This window comes from Taudactylus pleione, unplaced genomic scaffold, assembly GCF_031769625.1.
Source record: "Taudactylus pleione unplaced genomic scaffold, aTauple2 ptg000309l, whole genome shotgun sequence".
Lineage (NCBI taxonomy): Eukaryota > Metazoa > Chordata > Amphibia > Anura > Myobatrachidae > Taudactylus > Taudactylus pleione.
The window spans coordinates 11,989,999-12,010,764 of record NW_028284710.1 but is presented as its reverse complement, the minus strand read 5'-3'; the positions used below and the strand labels follow the sequence as shown (position 1 = coordinate 12,010,764).

The window sequence follows — 20,766 nt, the reverse complement described above, 5'->3', positions numbered from 1 at the left end:
CAGCTCGCAGCCCAATGGGGGATGAGAGCTGAAATGTGTGAAAAGTGACCTGTTTGGGTGCCCAAACAGCACTTTTAGCGGTCGCGTCCAGCACTTTGGTCGGGTTTAGCTGCTTTACGTGGCTAAAACTGACCTCTATGGGTGCAATCAGCACGAAAAACAGCATCAATTGAATAGGGGCCCGCGATCTCCCTTCAGTTTAGATGGTAGATCCGGACCGCGTAATCAATTGAATTCCGCCCACAGTGTCTTTAATAGTTAAACACTTAATATTAGACTATGACAGCTTTAATGGAAAGAGAACTTCGAAGATTCAACAAGATTCTAAAAATTGTAAATTACTGTTATGCCAATATGTACATATTTAATACAATTTTAGAAGTTAAACTATTTGAAAGTATATGTGAATATTATATGTATATTACTTGCCTAATCTCCTGGGAGTCTCACAAATTTTGAGAAGCTCTCTTGGTAGAGTAGACAAAATCTTCCCCAAGGAGGTGAACAGCCCATGGATCTCGCCATTGAGGACCCTCTGCACCCCTCCCACCCAGACCTTCCCCTACAGGATGAGGAAGTCATTATGTGTAATGTATCTTGATGTAAATTATTGTAATTAGAGCTAAAACTCACACTTCCTAGATTCTGGAACTATAATCAGCATCATGACTACATTAGAACCATTCCTCAGCCTGTTACTCTTTTCATGGTGTGCTCGCAGTCATGCTGGAGCATGGTTAGAGATCATGAGAGAGTGTCCTCCACTTATTACAGGGGAGACAACAATACAAATTCTAAATTTATCATTTCTTCATTGTTTGAATTAGATTTTTTTCACAAATATTTGGTGTCTACTTGGTGAACCAGTATTTATTCAGTATCTAAAGTTTTAATATGCTTTCAGTGTTACTGTTCATGGACAGAAATACATTTGTTGTAATATTATAAAAGTGTTATCTGTCTGACTTTTTGTGTATACTGTGATTGAGCAGTAATATAATGAGCAGTAAAACAAAACAATTTGCTAAACGAGTATCTGGTGTGATATTACAGGACAAATTGACCGATAATACAATTATCTCTATTTGTAGATACTGGCAAATGTGATTATTTTTATCTGTGGCAACTTGGCAGGAGCCTACCACAAGCATCTTATGGAACTTGCTCTACAGCAAACATATCAAGATACATGCAATTGCATCAAGTCCCGCATTAAATTGGAGTATGAAAAACGTCAACAGGTAATGACTTTTTTTAACTGTATTTTTCACATTTAAGGCAGATTCAGTTAGCCTTGAAAGCCGCCAGAACTGGTCCCAGTGGCTTCTGCTCCTTAACTACAGCAAACAGATTCTGCTCACAGCCTACGAAGGTGTGCAGAATCTGCCTATTGTAATATACTGAATGCAGCTCACTGCTAACTGAATCTACCCATTACTATTCTAAATGATACTCGCAGTGCAAAATAAGAAATGCACATTTCTCAATGTTTTAAATGCGCAAAAGATACAGTAGTTATTGAAAATATATAACAGGTGTTTGATGTAAGAGCAAAGAATAATTATCCTTTACAGCATAATTTTTCACTCATACGCAGTTAATTTGTGGGAGTAAATTAGGTGGTAAATATCAATTGTAAAATGTCCAGAGATCAGATTCAGTACTGGAATCCCCCCTCCCCATTTGAGATTAATTTTGTGCAGTTCCAGACTCTGGATTCCATGGCTACATGCTTGATTTTATGCTCCTATTACCAATCAGTGTGGCTGACATATGTCTTTTGGCCATATAGTGTACCTTCCAAGGGTCTTTTTTTTCCCTGTCTCTGCTCAGTTGGCTAAAGAATTAACCTATATTTGAAAACTAACTTAATGAAGCTAAAAGCCCAAACTTAAAAAAGCCACTATTTTAAATGTATTTTTTACTTTTCATCTTGTGGACATTAAATACAGCACACAATGCACTGTAACTCTACAAATCAGTGATCAGTGGACAATTTAATTTTACATGAACCTACAGATGTGTCCTCATACACCAATTTTTTGAACAGGGCGTAACTAGGTATTTGAAGGCCCCATAGCTAAAGTTTCTAAAAGCCCCTATGTAACACCTAATCAGGGGCGTCGGGACAATTTTATGTTGGAGGAGCAATATAAAATAATTCTGACACCTTCCCCCTCACTACCCTCTCCCCAACTTACCTGTTGCTGGGCGCATACTGTAGGTACCGGAGAACCATGGAGCAGGAAGGAGGCAAGGACTGGAGCAGCAGCCGTGGATGGTTAGGGGCTGTGCTTTATATCCATAAGCTGCACAACCCCTGTACTGCACGGAGGAAGAGGTGTAATGTGTTGTCTTTTAACTTAAAGACCACACATCCTCCTCCGTGCAGTGTATGGGCTGTGCAGCCTATTGCTATAATGCACAGCCCCTGACCATCCGCGGCCACTACTCACTGGCGCCTTTCAAATTTTTTTATTTTTTTTGGGAGGGGTTGAGACGCAGGTCTGACCTGTCGCAGAATTGCAAATCTCGTTGCACGCAGTTAGTACTCAAGCTGCGTATTCAATCGCAGTGACTAATTTATGCACGCCCATGCAACGGCATTCAAAAGAACATACTCGCCTGCATTTCTGCAACCACTCCCCTGTCACCACTCCCAAACTCTCATGGCCTGACACTCACTCTGCGATGGATTCCTGTCTGCATGCATAATCGCAGTGCGATCATGGTGCACGCACAATGCGGTGCACATGCAATACGATCTGCATACGCAGTTGCAATTGTGATCCATGCTGAATCAGGCCCTAAGTACTGTACTTGGGGTCAGTGTAAATAAGTTTTTGCTTTTATATACAGGTTGAGTCTCCCATATCCAAAATGCTTGGGACCAGGGGTATTTTGGATAATGGAATATTCCATATTTTGGAATAATTGCATACCATAATGAGATATCTTGGGAATAGGTCCCAAATATACACACAGAATGCATTTATGTGTTATATAGACCTTATACACACAGCCTGCAGGTCATTTTATAAAATATATTCAATAATTTTGTGGCTCAAACAAAGTTTGTGTACAGAAATTAAATTAATTTATGTTTCATATACACCTTATACACACAGTCTGAAGGTAATTTTATACAAATTTTTAATAATTTGTGCCTTAGACAAAGTTTGTGTACATTGAACCATCAAAAATCAAAGGTTTCATTATCTCAGGCATGCCAAAAAAAATCGGTATTTCGGAATATTCCGTATTTCGGAATATTTGGATATGGGAGACTCAACCTGTAGTTGCTTTTATAGTTTTTATTCCATTAATATTGGTCTGATTTATCATGATTTAATTATTGTTTTGTGGTTCACAAATTATTTTAATACATATCACAGAATTATATAAGATAGAATTGGACTCTAATATCAAGACAACCAGACTGTATGGTGTAAAGAGTGCAGACAGACAATGATTTTTCAACTATGTAAAAGAATGACAGTGTAGTGCTTTAGAGCACCCATGGGGATTAAATGAAGTGAATTAAATCTCATAAAGGCCAGAACAAATATTAAAAATTTAAAAAGGCCTAATACTTGTCTCTTATGATTACAGTAGATGTCAACTGAAACTGTAAAAATGCCTGTAATACTGATCAGACATGTCAGCATGTTGATATTTCTCAATATCATAAAGCCATCTAGAATTAATTTGTGTGTGTCTGTTATCTTGAATACATTGATTGTTTTCTTTTACAATCTATCTAAGATTACTAATAACTAAAAATTATAAAATATGGTTGCTTGTCATACATTCATTGCATACTGTAATTCATACACAACATACAAAGATTTTCACCTTCATTCGTTTTTCATCTTCATTAGTATCTTCATTAGATTACAATAGTGAGTAGACTGATAAACCAAGGGGATAAACTGCTATATAGCTATTTCATAATAATCATGTACACTCTTTGGATAGAGGGTCTGCAATTTAAATCTCCTTGAGCTACTTTTTTGGAAAGTAACCACCACTCTTGTCTAATTGAACCCATTAAGTGGCTTTGTATTTTAAAAGAGAATATGTTGTAACAGACTGTCTACTCACGTGGGCTACATTCCTCTGGAACCTTTTCTGGCAATGGCCTCATCACATGCATGGTCAGCAGACCACGCATGTGCAGTATGGCCCGGCTCGCGAAGGAGAAGTGAAATGTCTCTTTTGCAATCATTTGACTTCTTACACATAGTATAGACAGGCTCCTTTCAGAGTCCCTGTCCCTGCAGGTGATTAATAGCAATCTGGGCAATCTATCATTTCTCATTGCTGCGATAATTAGTAAATATGTCCCCTAATTTTAAATAAGGACTAATTTAGAATTCATGAGTGGCCTGAGGTTACTGCGTTAACATGTTGTACGTATTACAATGACTGCTTTAGAGACACCATAAGGTTTCTTTGACTCTAACCAGTTTTTGTTTTGTATGTCTGTATTATTTTTAAGGCAACTAGGGGCTAAGGGCCTGATTCAGAGCCGCTCCGAGCGATGTTTGCCCAACTGCGCATGCGTACGGATCGTTATACGCATGCGCGAACCAGTCAGTGCGGTCGAAATTCATGTGCTCGCAAAATAGTGAATGCCTGATAATTTGAGTGACAGGAGTAGGCGTATGTGGGTGGTAACGGGGGAAGGTGCTTGAAAACGGGGAGTGGAGATCCGAACGCAGGTATGCTTAAAGGTCAAAACGGGCGTTTTATGGGTGTGCATAATTCAAACAGCAGCATCATTGACCACGTCACTGGGTTATTTTATAGCCAGAACTGCTCGCAAAATTGTGGTAGCAAAAACCAACCCCAAGAATAGCGAGCAGTTCATACCCTGGTCGATGTACTCGATTAATCTAATAAATAGCGGAGATGACGTAGGATGCGAGCGGCCAGGGGGCGTATTTTTAAAAAAAACTACCACAAGTTTTGTTCGCTCGTTCAGACCTAGAGGCGTGAACAGATCGCATAGAGCGAACGGTTGATTTGAATAGCCACCCCTATTTTCTGGACGAGCGAGCGCTAATTGTGTCCGGCTCTGAATCAGGCCCTAAGATAGCTTTCAAAGTTTTATTATTATTTTTTCATCAAACATGGCCTTTTGTTTTAAATAATGCACTATTGGTATATTCATTTACACTATATATATTTTCATAAGAGAAGACTTTCCATTTGGAATTAATGGAATTATTAAGGGACTCATGGTATCAAAATATTGAAACACCCTTATGTTCTTCTAAATTACTGATGTCTTACCTAGAACCAGAGAAGCCATGGAAGACATCTACATTTTACAATTTAATACGCTAATATGAATTATCTGATCTGGTATGTGCTTTGGCAGCATTTGTCCAATCTCTACTTCTCTTATCAGAGTAGTTTATTGATAAAAATAAAATGAAATAAAATACTGTACAGTGTGCACTTTGAATTCTATAGAAAGTGGGATAACAGAGCTTTAGATAAACAGATTCTTTTAAGGTACCAAAAAGTTTAAGAATAATGAAAAAGAATAATCTTACATTCTTTCAATAACTACATACTGTAACATAATACCCAGTCATCTGAATATAAATTGCAGCTTTTTAGGTCTGTTTAAAGACTCTCCAAGTGCTTAAACAGCAATTAGATGAAACAGTCTCAACTGAGAACAGTGTCCAGGATAGCAAGAAAATTGCATCCTGCAGACTTACTAAACACAAAACCGCAGATAAACTACTTTAAAGTACAAGTGAACATTAAGTCAACACCAATATTTTGTCCCATTATAGAGGAGAACTCCCAAATGTAATAAAACCTGACGTAATCACTTCCAAATAAATAATCTGTCTCTGACTGGTGGCTTTGCCCACAGCACTTCCTTCTGAAGAAACCGTGTGTTATTACATAGAGAAACGTATCAAGGATTAAGGTCTCTCCTGCAGTCTCCGTGGAACATGGCATAGCCTTTGATCCATGGCACAGTTTATCTGCTTCAATCACACAACATCATCATTCTAATGCTGGGCATACACGGCCAGATAAAATGTCTGTCAGACCGACAGACATTTTATCTGGCCGGCTGCCAGCCGCAGATGTCGCCGGCATACACTGTGAGATTTCTCTCACAGTGTATTCGGCAGACATCCGTGCTCCGCACCCGGGGGAGGAGACATTTCCCTGTTCCTTCTGTAGGAAGGAACACAGGAAATGTCTGTCTGTCGGCCGCGCTGGGCATACACTGCCCGATGCATCCGGGTAAATATCGCATCGGTCGGGCATGCTGGACAATCCTGCATGCCCGACCGAGCAATATTTAACCCTCGGTCGCCCCCCCCACACGCTACAATTATCGGGGCGAACCGCCGATATCAGGCGGATCGCCTCGATAATTGCAGCATGTATGGCCAGCATAAGATGCCATCATACTCATGGCTACCTTCACGCAGCAGCTCCCATTTCACCAGAGTTATCATGGCAATCTTTAGCCAGCAATTCTGTACAAATTCCGGACTACTACATTGCCAATTAACACAGACAAGCCCAATAGAATAAAGCCGCTACAAAACATTATTCAACTCAACTCAGAACTTATACTATATGAACTGACAGCTTCTTCCCTTGAGGTCCCGAAATATACTTTGAGACATTCTATTTCTGTCATAATTGCATGTTCCTATTGAGCATAACACAGCTGTTAATTTGATGTGAATGCTTTATTGCCAAGTTGCTTATTAAGACTTAATTCAGTCTCATATATATATATATATATATATATATATATATATATATATATTAGGGGTGTGCACCGGCCACTTTTCGTGTTTTGTGTTTTGGTTTTGGATCTGGATCTTTCTTCGTGTTTTGGATCTGGATTGGTTTTGCCAAAACCACCCTTCCGTGTTTTGGGTTCTGGGTTTTGTGTTTTGGATCTGTATTTTTTTTTAAAAAAGCATAAAAACAGCTAAAATCACAGAAATTGTTGGTTTCTCTGCTCCTATGCTATTATTAACCTCAATAACCTTAATTTCCACTCATTTCCAGTCTATTCTGAACACCTCACACCTCACAATAGTGTTTTCATGTCCAAAAGGTTGCACCGAGGTAGCTGGATGACTATGCTAAGCGACACGAGTGGGCGGCACAAACACGTGACCCATCTAGGAGTGACACTGCAGTGGCAGACAGGATGGCAGTTAGAAAAACTAGGCCCCAAACTGTACATAATGCAAAGAAAAAAAAGAAGTGCAAGATGGAATTGTCCTTGGGCCCTCCCACCCACCCTTATGTTGTATAAACAGGACATGCACACTTTAACAAATCAATCATTTCAGCGCCAGGGTCTGCCACACAACTGTGGCTGAAATGATTGGTTCGTTTGGGCCCCCACAAAACAAGCTGGCAATTAATGTGTCCCTGCACAAACTGGCTCTACGGAGGCAAGATGTCATCCTCATCCTCCTCATCCACCGATTCCTCACCCTCTTCAGTGTGTACATCCTCATCCTCACAGAGTATTAATTCATCCCTGCTGGAACCACAGGTCCCTCTGTACGTTCTGGAGGCTGGTCTCCCTGGAAGAGTTGATAATTCATTTTATGAACATCATCTTCTCCACATTTTGTGGAAGCAACCTCCTACGCCTTTCGCTGACAAGGTTCCCGGCTGCACTAAACACTCTTTCGGAGTACACACTGGAGGGGGGGCAACTCAGGTAAAATAGAGCCAGTTTGTACAGGGACCTCCAAATTGCTTCTTTTTCCTGCCAGTACAGGTACGGACTGTCTGACATGCCTACTTGGATGCTGTCACCGATGTAATCCTTTAACAGACAGACGCACACTTGTCGCTGCTGCTTTGAGGATTCAAGTGCGGCTACAGCCCACACAATTCACAAAGACAGAAAAAAAAAAGAATATTTTTATTGTTTGTGGAGCACACTTTGAGGGTTACACCACCCTTTAACAGACAGACGCACGCTTGTCGCTGCTGCTTTGAGGATGCAAGTGCGGCTACAGCCCACACAATTCACAAAGACAGAAAAAAGAAGAAGAATATTTTAATTGTTTGTGTAGAACACTTTGAGGTGTCACCACCCTTTAACAGACAGACGCACGCTTGTCGCTGCTGCTTTAAGGATGCAGGTGCGGCTACAGCCCACACATTTCACAAAGACCGAAAAAAAAAAGAACAATATTTTAATTGTTTGTGTAGAACACTTTGAGGTGTCATCACCCTTTAACAGACAGACGCACGCTTGTCGCTGCTGCTTTAAGGATGCAGGTGCGGCTACAGCCCACACAATTCACATAGACAGAAAAAAAAAGAACAATATTTTAATTGTTTCTGTAGCACACTTTGAGGGTGTCACCACCCTTTAACAGACAGACGCACACTTGTCGCTGCTGCTTTGAGTATGCAAGTGTGGCTACATCGCACACAAGTCACAAACACATTAAAAAAATAGTTTTTTATTTTTTGGAACACTTTGAGAGTTACACCACCCTTTAACAGACAGACGCACGCTTGTCGCTGCTGCTTTAAGGATGCAGGTGAGGCTACAGCCCACACATTTCACAAAGACCGAAAAAAAAAGAACAATATTTTAATTGTTTGTGTAGAACACTTTGAGGGTGTCACCAGCCTTTAACAGACAGATGCACGCTTGTCGCTGCTGCTTTGAGGATGCAGGTGGAATCTAGACGGGATTTGGAACCGAGGACACACTACCTCCATCAATTGTCTAAATCCCACTGCACTAATGTCGGATACCGGACGCACGTCTAACACCAACATAGCAGTCAAGGCCTCAGTTATACGTTTTGCTTCAGGATGACTGCTGTCGTACTTCATCCTCATCGCTAGGGACTGTTGGAGGGTCAATTGTTTAGTAAAAGTAGTGATGTTCCTACTTCCTCTCTGGGATGATGAACAACTCCCAGCAGCAGCAACAGCACTAGGAGGAAGAGGTTCTTGATCTTTCCCTATTTTATTTTTATCGGAGAAAGTTTGGTCCTCCATTTATGTTATATTGATATATATACGTGCGGCTAAAGCGCACACAAACACAGAAAATATTATTTTATTTTTGCTGGAGAGTAGTGCACTTTGTGGGTTACACCACCCTTTAAGAAATGAGCCAGCCGGCTCTTTACTTATGGGACACAGGCGCACGCTTGGCGCTGCTCCTTTGTTGATGCACGTGCAGCCACAGTGCACACAATTCACAAACACAGAAAATAATTTTTTTTTTGGTTTGGACTGGAGTGTACTTTCGGGGGTTACAGCACCCTTAACGGTCAAGCCAGCCGGCCCTTTACTTATGACACAGGCGCACGCTTGGCACTACTTTGTTGATGCACGTGCGGCTACTGCGCACACAATTCACAAACACAGAAAATAATTTTTTTTTAGGTTTGGACTGGAGTGTACTTTCGGGGGTTACAGCACCCTTAACGGTCAAGCCAGCCGGCCCTTTACTTATGACACAGGCGCACGCTTGGCACTACTTTGTTGATGCACGTGCGGCTACTGCGCACACAATTCACAAACACAGAAAATAATTTTTTTTTGGTTTGGACTGGAGTGTACTTTCGGGGGTTACAGCACCCTTTAACGGTCAAGCCAGCCGGCCCTTTACTTATGACACAGGCGCACGCTTGGCACTACTTTGTTGATGCACGTGCGGCTACTGCGCACACAATTCACAAACACAGAAAATAATTTTTTTTTGGTTTGGACTGGAGTGTACTTTCGGGGGTTACAGCACCCTTTAACGGTCAAGCCAGCCGGCCCTTTACTTATGACACAGGCGCACGCTTGGCACTACTTTGTTGATGCACGTGCGGCTACTGCGCACACAATTCACAAACACAGAAAATAATTTTTTTTTGGTTTGGACTGGAGTGTACTTTCGGGGGTTACAGCACCCTTTAACGGTCAAGCCAGCCGGCCCTTTACTTATGACACAGGCGCACGCTTGGCACTACTTTGTTGATGCACGTGCGGCTACTGCGCACACAATTCACAAACACAGAAAATAATTTTTTTTTAGGTTTGGACTGGAGTGTACTTTCGGGGGTTACAGCACCCTTAACGGTCAAGCCAGCCGGCCCTTTACTTATGACACAGGCGCACGCTTGGCACTACTTTGTTGATGCACGTGCGGCTACTGCGCACACAATTCACAAACACAGAAAATAATTTTTTTTTTGGTTTGGACTGGAGTGTACTTTCGGGGGTTACAGCACCCTTAACGGTCAAGCCAGCCGGCCCTTTACTTATGACACAGGCGCACGCTTGGCACTACTTTGTTGATGCACGTGCGGCTACTGCGCACACAATTCACAAACACAGAAAATAATTTTTTTTTTGGTTTGGACTGGAGTGTACTTTCGGGGGTTACAGCACCCTTAACGGTCAAGCCAGCCGGCCCTTTACTTATGACACAGGCGCACGCTTGGCACTACTTTGTTGATGCACGTGCGGCTACTGCGCACACAATTCACAAACACAGAAAATAATTTTTTTTTGGTTTGGACTGGAGTGTACTTTCGGGGGTTACAGCACCCTTAACGGTCAAGCCAGCCGGCCCTTTACTTATGACACAGGCGCACGCTTGGCACTACTTTGTTGATGCACGTGCGGCTACTGCGCACACAATTCACAAACAGAAAATAATTTTTTTTTTGGTTTGGACTGGAGTGTACTTTCGGGGGTTACAGCACCCTTAATGGTCAAGCCAGCCGGCCCTTTACTTATGACACAGGTGCACGCTTGGCACTACTTTGTTGATGCACGTGCGGCTACTGCGCACACAATTCACAAACACAGAAAATAATTTTTTTTTGGTTTGGACTGGAGTGTACTTTCGGGGGTTACAGCACCCTTTAACGGTCAAGCCAGCCGGCCCTTTACTTATGACACAGGCGCACGCTTGGCACTACTTTGTTGATGCACGTGCGGCTACTGCGCACACAATTCACAAACACAGAAAATAATTTTTTTTTTGGTTTGGACTGGAGTGTACTTTCGGGGGTTACAGCACCCTTAACGGTCAAGCCAGCCGGCCCTTTACTTATGACACAGGCGCACGCTTGGCACTACTTTGTTGATGCACGTGCGGCTACTGCGCACACAATTCACAAACACAGAAAATAATTTTTTTTTTGGTTTGGACTGGAGTGTACTTTCGGGGGTTACAGCACCCTTAACGGTCAAGCCAGCCGGCCCTTTACTTATGACACAGGCGCACGCTTGGCACTACTTTGTTGATGCATGTGCGGCTACTGCGCACACAATTCACAAACACAGAAAATATATTATTTTTTTAGCACTTGGGGGGAGCACCCCTGATGGACAGAGCACCCCCTGGACAACACTACAGCACCCCTTTAGGACTGGGACACTGCACAGGACTTTGGAGTGGACACAGCCCCTATGGAGAACTGACTGCACAACACAGTCCAGCCAGCCCCTATGGACTTTGAAGTAGTGGACACAGCCCCTATTAACAACAGCAGCACAGCACAACACAGCCAGCCCCTATGGACTTTGAAGTAGTGGACAACAGCAGCACTACACTACACTACACTACACAGCACTAACTCCCACCCTCCCTCTTCACTGTCCACAGCCGAGTGAGAAAATGGCGCCGACGCGGGTACCTTATATAGGATCCAAAACCCGCGAGACTCGGAAGGCGGGATGATGACGTTTTGCCTCGATGTCAGATCCGAGTCAGGCGGGAAAAGTCGAGCCTGACTCGGATCGGACTCGGATCGGGGGGGCTCGGGGGGGTTCGGATTTCAGAAATCCGAACCCGCTCACCCCTAATATATATATATATTGTAGAAAAAAGGACTCACAACAGGCAGGTACTCAGTAAAACAGTGTTTTTACTGGCAGGAGACACTGCACTTTAGCATACATAGGCTTAGGCCTGGATACACAAGCACATAACATAAATAAATAGAAGAAAGTAAACATCCCAGCACTCCCAGTGCTTAATGGTCAGTCTGCTGCAACGGCCTGCAGCCACAATCTGTCATGCTTTTCTAGCACAGCCAATCTCAACAGTCCCTGGCACTAAAGGAACTTTGGCCTACTAAACTGGCCGCTAGCCATTACTTGGTGTAAAAAAAAAAAAATAACCAGCCATTGTTTGGTGTATTAAAATTGGGGGCACAGAGAGCATGAGGTACCCCTGATTTTCCACTAACCAGCATTAATCTTGGTCAGCCAGTGAAACCACAGAAGGGAGACCCGAAGGGTGTGGGTACCCCACCATCATTCCACCAGCCCTAGGTCAGTTGGCACCAGGGCTGGGTTTTCCAGAAAAGTCAGGCCTATAAAAGTAATTGTGTGCCCAGCCTCCTAAGTCTACCAGACTCACCCCAAGGACACTGATTGTTAGGTTCATAAAAAGTTAATAATTGATAAAGTATATTTTGTCCAAAGTACAAACTACAGGTCCCAGCATGTCCGACTGCCAAAAATTGCTGTCATTGCAAGCAGGACCTTGAAGAACCACAAGTGCCAGCATGACCTAGCACCCAGGCTGATGCTGACATCTGCAACTAAAACCAAAACAGTGTTTAAAGTGCGCCCTACTTGGCAAAACAACTTGTATAAAAATAACCTAAATAGGTGTTACCTATTCATACTTAAAAAAAAAAAATGTACAAACAAGGTTAAAGGGCGCTAAAACAGAATTACAAAATTATACATTGCTTTCTGTAGCAGGATTCGGACCCATAAAAAAAGCAGATGAATGGAAACATAGGCCCTGATTCGGAGTCGGACGCTCTGAAAGAGCGCTCGCTCTGAATCAGGGCGTTTTTTTTTTTTTGTGCGGCCTCCTGGCCGCTCGCATAGCTGTGGGTGACCACCCACAGCTATAGCGAGTGGCCAGGTTGATGGTCGCAATGGTCAAGACTAGGGGTGAGTGGGTTCGGATTTCTGAAATCCGAACCCCCCCGAGCCCCCCCGATCCGAGGCTGATCCGAGTCAGGCTCGACTTTTCCCGCCTGACTCGGATCTGAAATCGAAGCAAAACGTCATCATCCCGCCTTCTGGGTCTCGCGGGTTTTGGATCCTATATAAGGTACCCGCGTCGGCGCCATTTTCTCACTCGGCTGTGGACAGTGAAGAGGGAGGGTGGGAGTTAGGGCTGGCTGGGCTGTGTAGTGTAGTGTAGTGCTGTGTAGTGTTGTGCTGTGCTGTGCTACGCTGTGCTGCTGTTGTCCATAGGGGCTGTGTCCACTCCTTTAAAGTCCATAGGGGCTGGCTGGACTGTGTTGTGCAGTCAGTTGTCCATAGGGGCTGTGTCCACTCCAAAGTCCTGTGCAGTGTCCCAGTCCTAAAGGGGTGCTGTAGTGTTGTCCAGTGGGTGCTCTGTCCATCAGGGGTGCTCCCCCCAAGTGCAAAAAAATATATATTTTTTCTGTGTTTGTGAACTGTGTGCACTGTGGCTGCACGTGCATCAACAAAGGAGCAGCGCCAAGCGTGCGCCTGTGTCCCATAAGTAAAAGGCCGGCTGGCTTGTCCATTAAAGGGTGCTGTAACCCCCAAAGGGCACTCCAAACAAAATAAAAAGATATATTTTTTTGTGTTTGTGAATTGTGTGCGCAGTAGCCGCACGTGCATCAACAAAGTAGTGCCAAGCGTGCGCCTGTGTCCCATAAATAAAGGGCTGGCTGGATTGACCGCTAAAGGGTGCTGTAACCCCCAAAGGGCACTCCAAAGAAAATCAAAAAAGTTTTTTTGTGTTTGTGAATTGTGTGCGCAGTAGCCGAACGTGCATCAACAAAGTAGTGCCAAGCGTGCGCCTGTGTCCCATAAATAAAGGGCCAGCTGGCTTGTCCGTTAAAGGGTGCTGTAACCCCCAAAGGGCACTCCAAACAAAATAAAAAAATAATTTCTGTGTTTGTGAATTGTGTGGGCTGTAGCTGCACGTGCATCAACAAAGCAGCAGCGCCAAGCGTGCGCCTGTGTCCCATAAGTAAAGAGCCGGCTGGCTCATTTCTTAAAGGGTGGTGTAACCCACAAAGTGCACTAGTCTCCAACAAAAATAAAAAATAATTTTCTGTGTTTGTGTGCGCCTTAGCCGCACGTATATATCAATATAACATAAATGGAGGACCAAACTTTCTCCGATAAAAATAAAATAGGGAAAGATCAAGAACCACTTCCTCCTAGTGCTGAAGCTGCTGCCACTAGTCATGACATGCCATCAACGTCGTCTGCCAAGGCCGATGCCCAATGTCATAGTAGAGGGCACATACAATCCCAAATGACAAAGTTCAGGAAAATTACCTTGAAAAAAACATTTAAATCATCTGAAGAGAAACGTAAACTTGCCAATATGCCATTTACGAAACGGAGTGGCAAGGAACGGCTAAGGTCTTTCCCTATGTTCAAGACTAGTGGTTCAGCTTCACATGACGATGGAAGCCCTCCTCCCGCTAAAAAAATCAAACGAGTTAAGCTGGCAAAAACACATCGAAGAACTGTGCGTTCTAAGAAGATATGACAAATCCCCAAGGAGAGTCCAAGTGTGGTGGCGGTTGCAATGCCTGACCTTCCCAGCACTGGACGGGAAGAGGTGGCTCTTTCCACCATTTGCACGCCCCCTGCAAGTGCTGAAAGGAGCACCCACAGTCCACTTGCTGATATGCAAATTGAAGATGTCACTGTTGAAGTACAACAGGATGAGGATACTGGTGTAGCTGGCACTGAGGAGGAAGTTGGTGAGGAGGATTCTGATGGTGATGTGGTTTGTTTAAATCAGGCTCCGGGGGAGACAGTTGTTGTCCGTGGGATGAAAAAGCCCATCACGGTCATGCCTGGGCAGAAGACCAAACATTCCACCTCTTTGGTCTGGCAATATTTCTATCCAAATCCGGACAACAACTGTCTTGCCATATGTACCATATGTAAAGGTGAAATAAGTAGGGGTAGGGACGTTAACCACCTAGGAACATCCGTCCTTATACGGCACCTGCAGCGCGTTCATAAAAAGTTACTGTCAAGTTCAGAAACTTTGGCTAAGACCATAAGCAGTCCAGGGACACCTAAATCCCTTTTTCCTGTTTTATCCAAGGAATCGGTGGATGAGGAGGATGAGGACGACATCTTGCCTCCGTATAGCCAGTTTGTGCAGGGACACATTAATTGCCAGCTTGTTTTGTGGGGGCCCAAACGAACCAATCATTTCAGCCACAGTCGTGTGGCAGACCCTGGCGCTGAAATGATTGGTTTGTTAAAGTGTGCATGTCCTATTTATATAACATAAGGGTGGGTGGGAGGGCCCAAGGACAATTCCATCTTGCACCTCTTTTTTTTCTTTGCAGTATGTACTGTTTGGGGCCTAGTTTTTCAAACTGCCATCCTGTCTGCCACTGCAGTGTCACTCCTAGATGGGCCACGTGTTTGTGCCGCCCACTCGTGTCGCTTAGCATAGTCATTCAGCTACCTCGGTGCAATCTTTTGGCCATAAAAACAATATTGTGAGGTGTGAGGTGTTCAGAATACACTGGAAATGAGTGGAAATTAAGGTTATTGAGGTTAATAATTGCATAGGAGCAGAAAAACCAACAAATTCTGTGATTTAAGCTGTTTTTATGCTTTTTTTCAAAAAAATACAGATCCAAAACACAAAACCCAGAACCCAAAACACGGAAGGGTGGTTTTGGCAAAACCAATCCAGATCCAAAACACGAAGAAAGATCCAGATCCAAAACCAAAACACAAAACACGAAAAGTGGCCGGTGCACACCCCTAGTCAAGACCATTGCGACCATCGGGCTTGCGACAAGACCCTTGTGGTAGGGTTTCGTTGCCGCAAGCCCCAGAGAGATTTCGGCTCTAACAGAGCCGGAATCTCCCCACTGACATCACTCGTGATGTCAGTGGGGCCGCCCCCAAACGGCAGGTGTTCACATGGGAATGCCTCTGTTTGGGCAGCGCCCCCCCCGGCCCGCCCACCAAAGGGGGCGTGCTGTCACTCAACATCGACAGGTCGCCCCCTTTGGTGCGAGACCCGGAGTGACGGATTGCCCGTCGCTAGCCGGGTCTCACGCATGTGCACGATGGAGCCGGCTCCGTCCTGCGCATGCACTGTGAGCCACCATCGACCCGGTTGCGAGCGCTCAGGGCTTGAGACCGGGTCTGAATCAGGCTCTGAGTGTCTGAAACATCCAGTTTTGTCACAAGTGACCAAAAAAAAAAGACTAGATGATAACAGCAGAAGGTGTCTTGAAGGGGTATCTCTCAAAGAACTGCACTTACATCAAGGATAGGAAAATGTGCTTTTGAAGGTTGGTAAACTTAGAAAAGACACTCCTCTGTTTTAACTGGCTTCCATCTTATAGGGCCTCCTCTTACAACATAAGCACCCAAAATTCTGGGGGAAAGTGGCTTGTCAGTTGGAGTATATGAATAGTATGAAGTTGTAAATACTGTAATCCAGTCACATGGATGCTATTGCAGGTGCAGTGCACAGAACACAGGATGGGATGTAGCTGTGGTCTTTATTGTTGTAAAAAGTATAAATTAAAACTGATTGTCTTGCTGATGTATCAAGAAGAATCTTACTGTGGGCACAATACACCCTGTGAGTATAAAATAAGTCTTTATAAATTAATGACAGGTAAACATAATGGGGTGAATTTTCTAAGAATCGTGTTTGGGTGAGATTAAGCTCAAACAGGTTTGCACAAACACGCAGGAATTTTCACAGACACAATTCGCAAATTTACAAAAATTCGAGTTTTCTAACATCATGTTTATCGATGGTGAATGGAATCGAGTTTGGTCATTTCACTTTTGTCCAAAACTCGCTCGAGTAAAATCTCACATGCAAATGCCCATGTAGTTTTAAAACACGTGCGAGAAAAATACGTTTGAGAACAGAAGTGAGTTTTAAAATCAAGCGCGAGAATGCATGCTTTATCCTAGAAAAGTGTTGTGATTGGTTGAATCAGTCACATGTCATGTACACACTGCCCAAACATATAAAAAGGGTTGGCTGTATTTTCTCTTTGTGCTAGTGATGTGAGTGAGGGCGGAAGTGCAGTTCCTGCCCATGACAGCCAGCTAAAGAAGTATTTTGTCCCCACTTAAACAAGTTTGTTGTCCCCTCGCGGGCTTGCAGCGCTCGCCACGCTTCGGGCACGGTGGCTCGCTACGCTCACCACATGGTTATATTCCCCCTCTATGCCCACTTGGATGGCAGGGAATGACGCTGGACACTGGCTGATGACGTCAGGGTCCTCTCCGTGAAGGGGATTTAGACATTACAATATAAAAAGGCCCCAAGCAGCCACTCATTTGAGAGTTTTGTTGGAAGGAGTTTGCAAAGGGACAGTGAGGAGTGTTTTTAGTGGTATATGAGAGTTTTTGGCTAGTGGAATCGATTGCTGCTTGATGTGTGGAAGTTGTTTTGTGCTTATTTGTGTCTTGTTATTTATCTGATTGTCTTCATTTTTTGTCTTCATTGTGTTTATTTGTTCTGTCAGTGTTTTGTGTGTGTGTGTGTGTGTGTGTGTGTGTGTGTGTGTGTGTGTGTGTGTGTGTGTGTGTAGCAGGATATGAGGTTTGTGTTTGTTTGGTTCTATTTTTTGTGTTTCTGTGGGGAGGGGGATAGGAATATGTCCAGGGCAGAGGAGAGGCAGCAAGACAGGGAGGTGGAGGAGGTTGCTCTTCAAGAGGCCCTATTGAGCAGTTCAGGTAGCAGTAATGAGACACCCACGCAGAGGGGCAAGGCAAAAACAGGGCACAATGCAAAGTTTACTTGGGAGGAATTTTGTTCAGGAGGTCATGAAATCCCACCACCTGCTGTTTGGACGTAAGGCTGCCAGCACATCGGCCCATTGCAGGAATGCCATCTGGGCGTTGGTTGTGAGTGCAGACAATGCAGAGGGGAGCATTTGCAGCACTGGAGAACTGCAAAAATCAAGATGGCGTCGGAGGCCAAGGCAGCTAGAAAAATGGTCAGAGGATCAACATACCAGGCTAACTACCCTGACTTTGAGGAAGCAGTCAAGCCCATGATCCCACCTAAGGTTGCAAGCCATCTCAATGCCTGGGATATCGATGCCGCCAGGCACCTTGGTAAGTGGACATGTGTATATTTAAAATAATGATTTATTTGGGGGCCGTATTTATAGTTATGCATAAACTAATTTATGACAAAGTACTGTAAAGTGTTTGTTTTGCTGTTTCTGGGTTGGCTTTTGTAATGTAATGTATGTTTTCAAAGTAGTTTATTGACTTCTCAATCTTTGCACTTTTTTTGTTTTGGAGTATTCATTGCTTTTGTTGATTACTGCCTTATACAATGTTGTGCCTTTCACTTTTGAAATGTTTCTTTTTTACCCCTTACAAAGATATGTTTTACCACTTTTGATTTTAAAAAGGCTTTTAAAGGTGTCATGTCATTGTCTAGCCCAAAGGTACCCAATTTGCGTCCCTACAGCTGTTGTGGAACTACACATCCCAGAATTGCCTGCCACAGTTTTTGCATGCCCTCATAGTAAAACTGTGGAAGACCATAACACTAGCGCACGCAGGGGGGGTTTCTGAGTACCCAGAAGCCCCCCCCCGACCAACAATTTTTTTTTTTTCAGAGACAGAGACAGACTTGTCTCCATCTCTGCATAATCAGCGGGCCACCCTCGGAGCTGCCCAGCTGCTGCCTGTTCAGCTGTCAGCGCTTCTGCGTCAGGTGCTATCATATCTACTGACACGGAAGCGCTGACAGCTGAACCGACAGTGGCCAGGCAGCGCACAGTGATCACCAGGGACTGGACTGGAGGCCCGGACAAAGAGGGGGGCCCGCACGCCCCGGCACCGCCACTCCCGACCCACGCGCCCGCTATGTTGCAGTGTAAAGCCTGCAAGATAGTTTTTTTTTTCATTTGGAGAGAGATGGTGAGACCCGGCGGCCGGCGCACATGACGTTATGCCGCGTCACTGACAGCAGAGGTCTTTGAGCAGCGGCTTTTGACTGAGGAGCTACTACAAGCAGCAGGTAAGTGTGGGGTTGGGGCTGGATGTCTGGGGCAGGGACTGGGAGGCTGGCTATTGGGCTGGGGCAGGGGCTGGCAGGCTGCCTATCGGGCTGGGGCTAGCTGTCTGGAACAGAGGCTGGCAGTGTGGGGCAGGGGCTGGCTATCTGGGGCTGGGTGGCTGTCTGGCTGCAGCAGGGGCTGGCTGGGACTGGTTGTTTGGGGCTGATATATATGTGTGTATGTATATGTAAAAAAAAAATATATATATATATATATATATATATATACAGTCAGGTGCATAAATATTGGGACATTGACAGAATTTCAATATTATGGCCTCTATTCACCACCACAATGGCTTTGAAATGAAACAAACAAGATGTGCTTTAACTGTAGACTTTCAGATTTCATTTGAGGGTAATTACATCCAAATCAGGTGAACGGTGTAGGAATTACAGCGGTTTCTATATGTGCCTCCCACTTTTTAAGGGGGCAAAAGTAATGGGACTATCAACTCAAAAGCTATTTCATGGACTATGTGTGGGCTATTCCCTCGTTATTTCATTATCAATTAAGCAGGTAAAAGGTCTGGAGTTGATTCTAGGTGTGACATTTGCATTTGGAATCAGTTGCTGTCGACTGTCAATATGAGATCCAAAGAGCTGTCACTATCAGTGAAGCAAGCCATCATTAGGCTGAAAAATCAAAACAAACCCATCAGAGAGATAGCAAAAACATTAGGTGTGGCCAAATCAACTGTTTGGAACATTCTTAAAAAGAAAGAACGTGCCGGAGAGCTTAGCAACACCAAAAGACCCGGAAGACCACGGAAAACAACTGTGGTGGATGACAGAAGAATTATTTCCCTCGTGAAGAAAAACCCCTTCACAACAGTTGGCCAAATCAAGAACACTCTCCAGGAGGTAGGTGTATATGTGTGAAAGTCAACAATCAAGAGCAGACTTTACAAGAGTGAAAATAGAGGGTTCATCACAAGATGTAAACCATTGGTGAGCCACAAAAACAGGAAGACCAGATTAGAGTTTGCCAAACAACATCTAAAAAAGCCATTACAGTTCTGGAACAACATCCTATGGACAGATGAGACAAAGATCAACTTGTACCAGAGTGATGGGAAGAGAAGAGTATGGAGAAGGAAAGAAACTGCTCATGATCCAAAACATACCACCTCATCAGTGAAGCAGGGTGGTGGTAGTGTCATGGCGTGGGCATGTATGGCTGCCAATGGAACTGGTTCCCTTGTATTTATTGATGATGTCTGCTGACAAAAGCAGCAGAATGAATTCTGAAGTGTTTCGGGCAATATTATATGCTCATATTCAGTCAAATGCTTCAGAACTCATTGGACGGCGCTTCACAGTGCAGATGGACAATGACCCAAAGCATACTGCAAAAGCAACCAAATAGTTTTTTAAGGCTAAAAAGTGGAATGTTATGCAATGGCCAAGTCAATCCCCTGACCTGAATCCGATTGCGCATGCATTTCACTTGATGAAGACAAAACTGAAGGGAAAATGTCCCAAGAACAAGCAGGAACTGAAGACATTTGCAGTAGAGGCCTGGCAGAGCATCACCAGGGATGAAACCCAGCGTCTGGTGATGTCTATGCGTTCCAGACTTCAGGCTGTAATTGCCTGCAAAGGATTTGCAACAAAGTATTAAAAAGTGAAAGTTAGATTTAGGATTGTTTAGTTTGTCCCATTACTTTTGG

General features: G+C 44.0%; 1 protein-coding gene across 1 annotated transcript in view; it reads left to right on the top strand.

The window, feature by feature from the left end:
* The window catches only part of ADCY2 (adenylate cyclase 2), a 1,382,785-nt gene that overhangs the window by 603,879 nt on the left and 758,140 nt on the right, over positions 1–20,766 (top strand). The window contains exon 4 of the mRNA XM_088442287.1: positions 1,092–1,241. Within this exon, the coding sequence (XP_088298413.1) occupies positions 1,092–1,241 (150 nt within the window). The remainder of the gene's footprint in view (positions 1–1,091; positions 1,242–20,766) is intronic.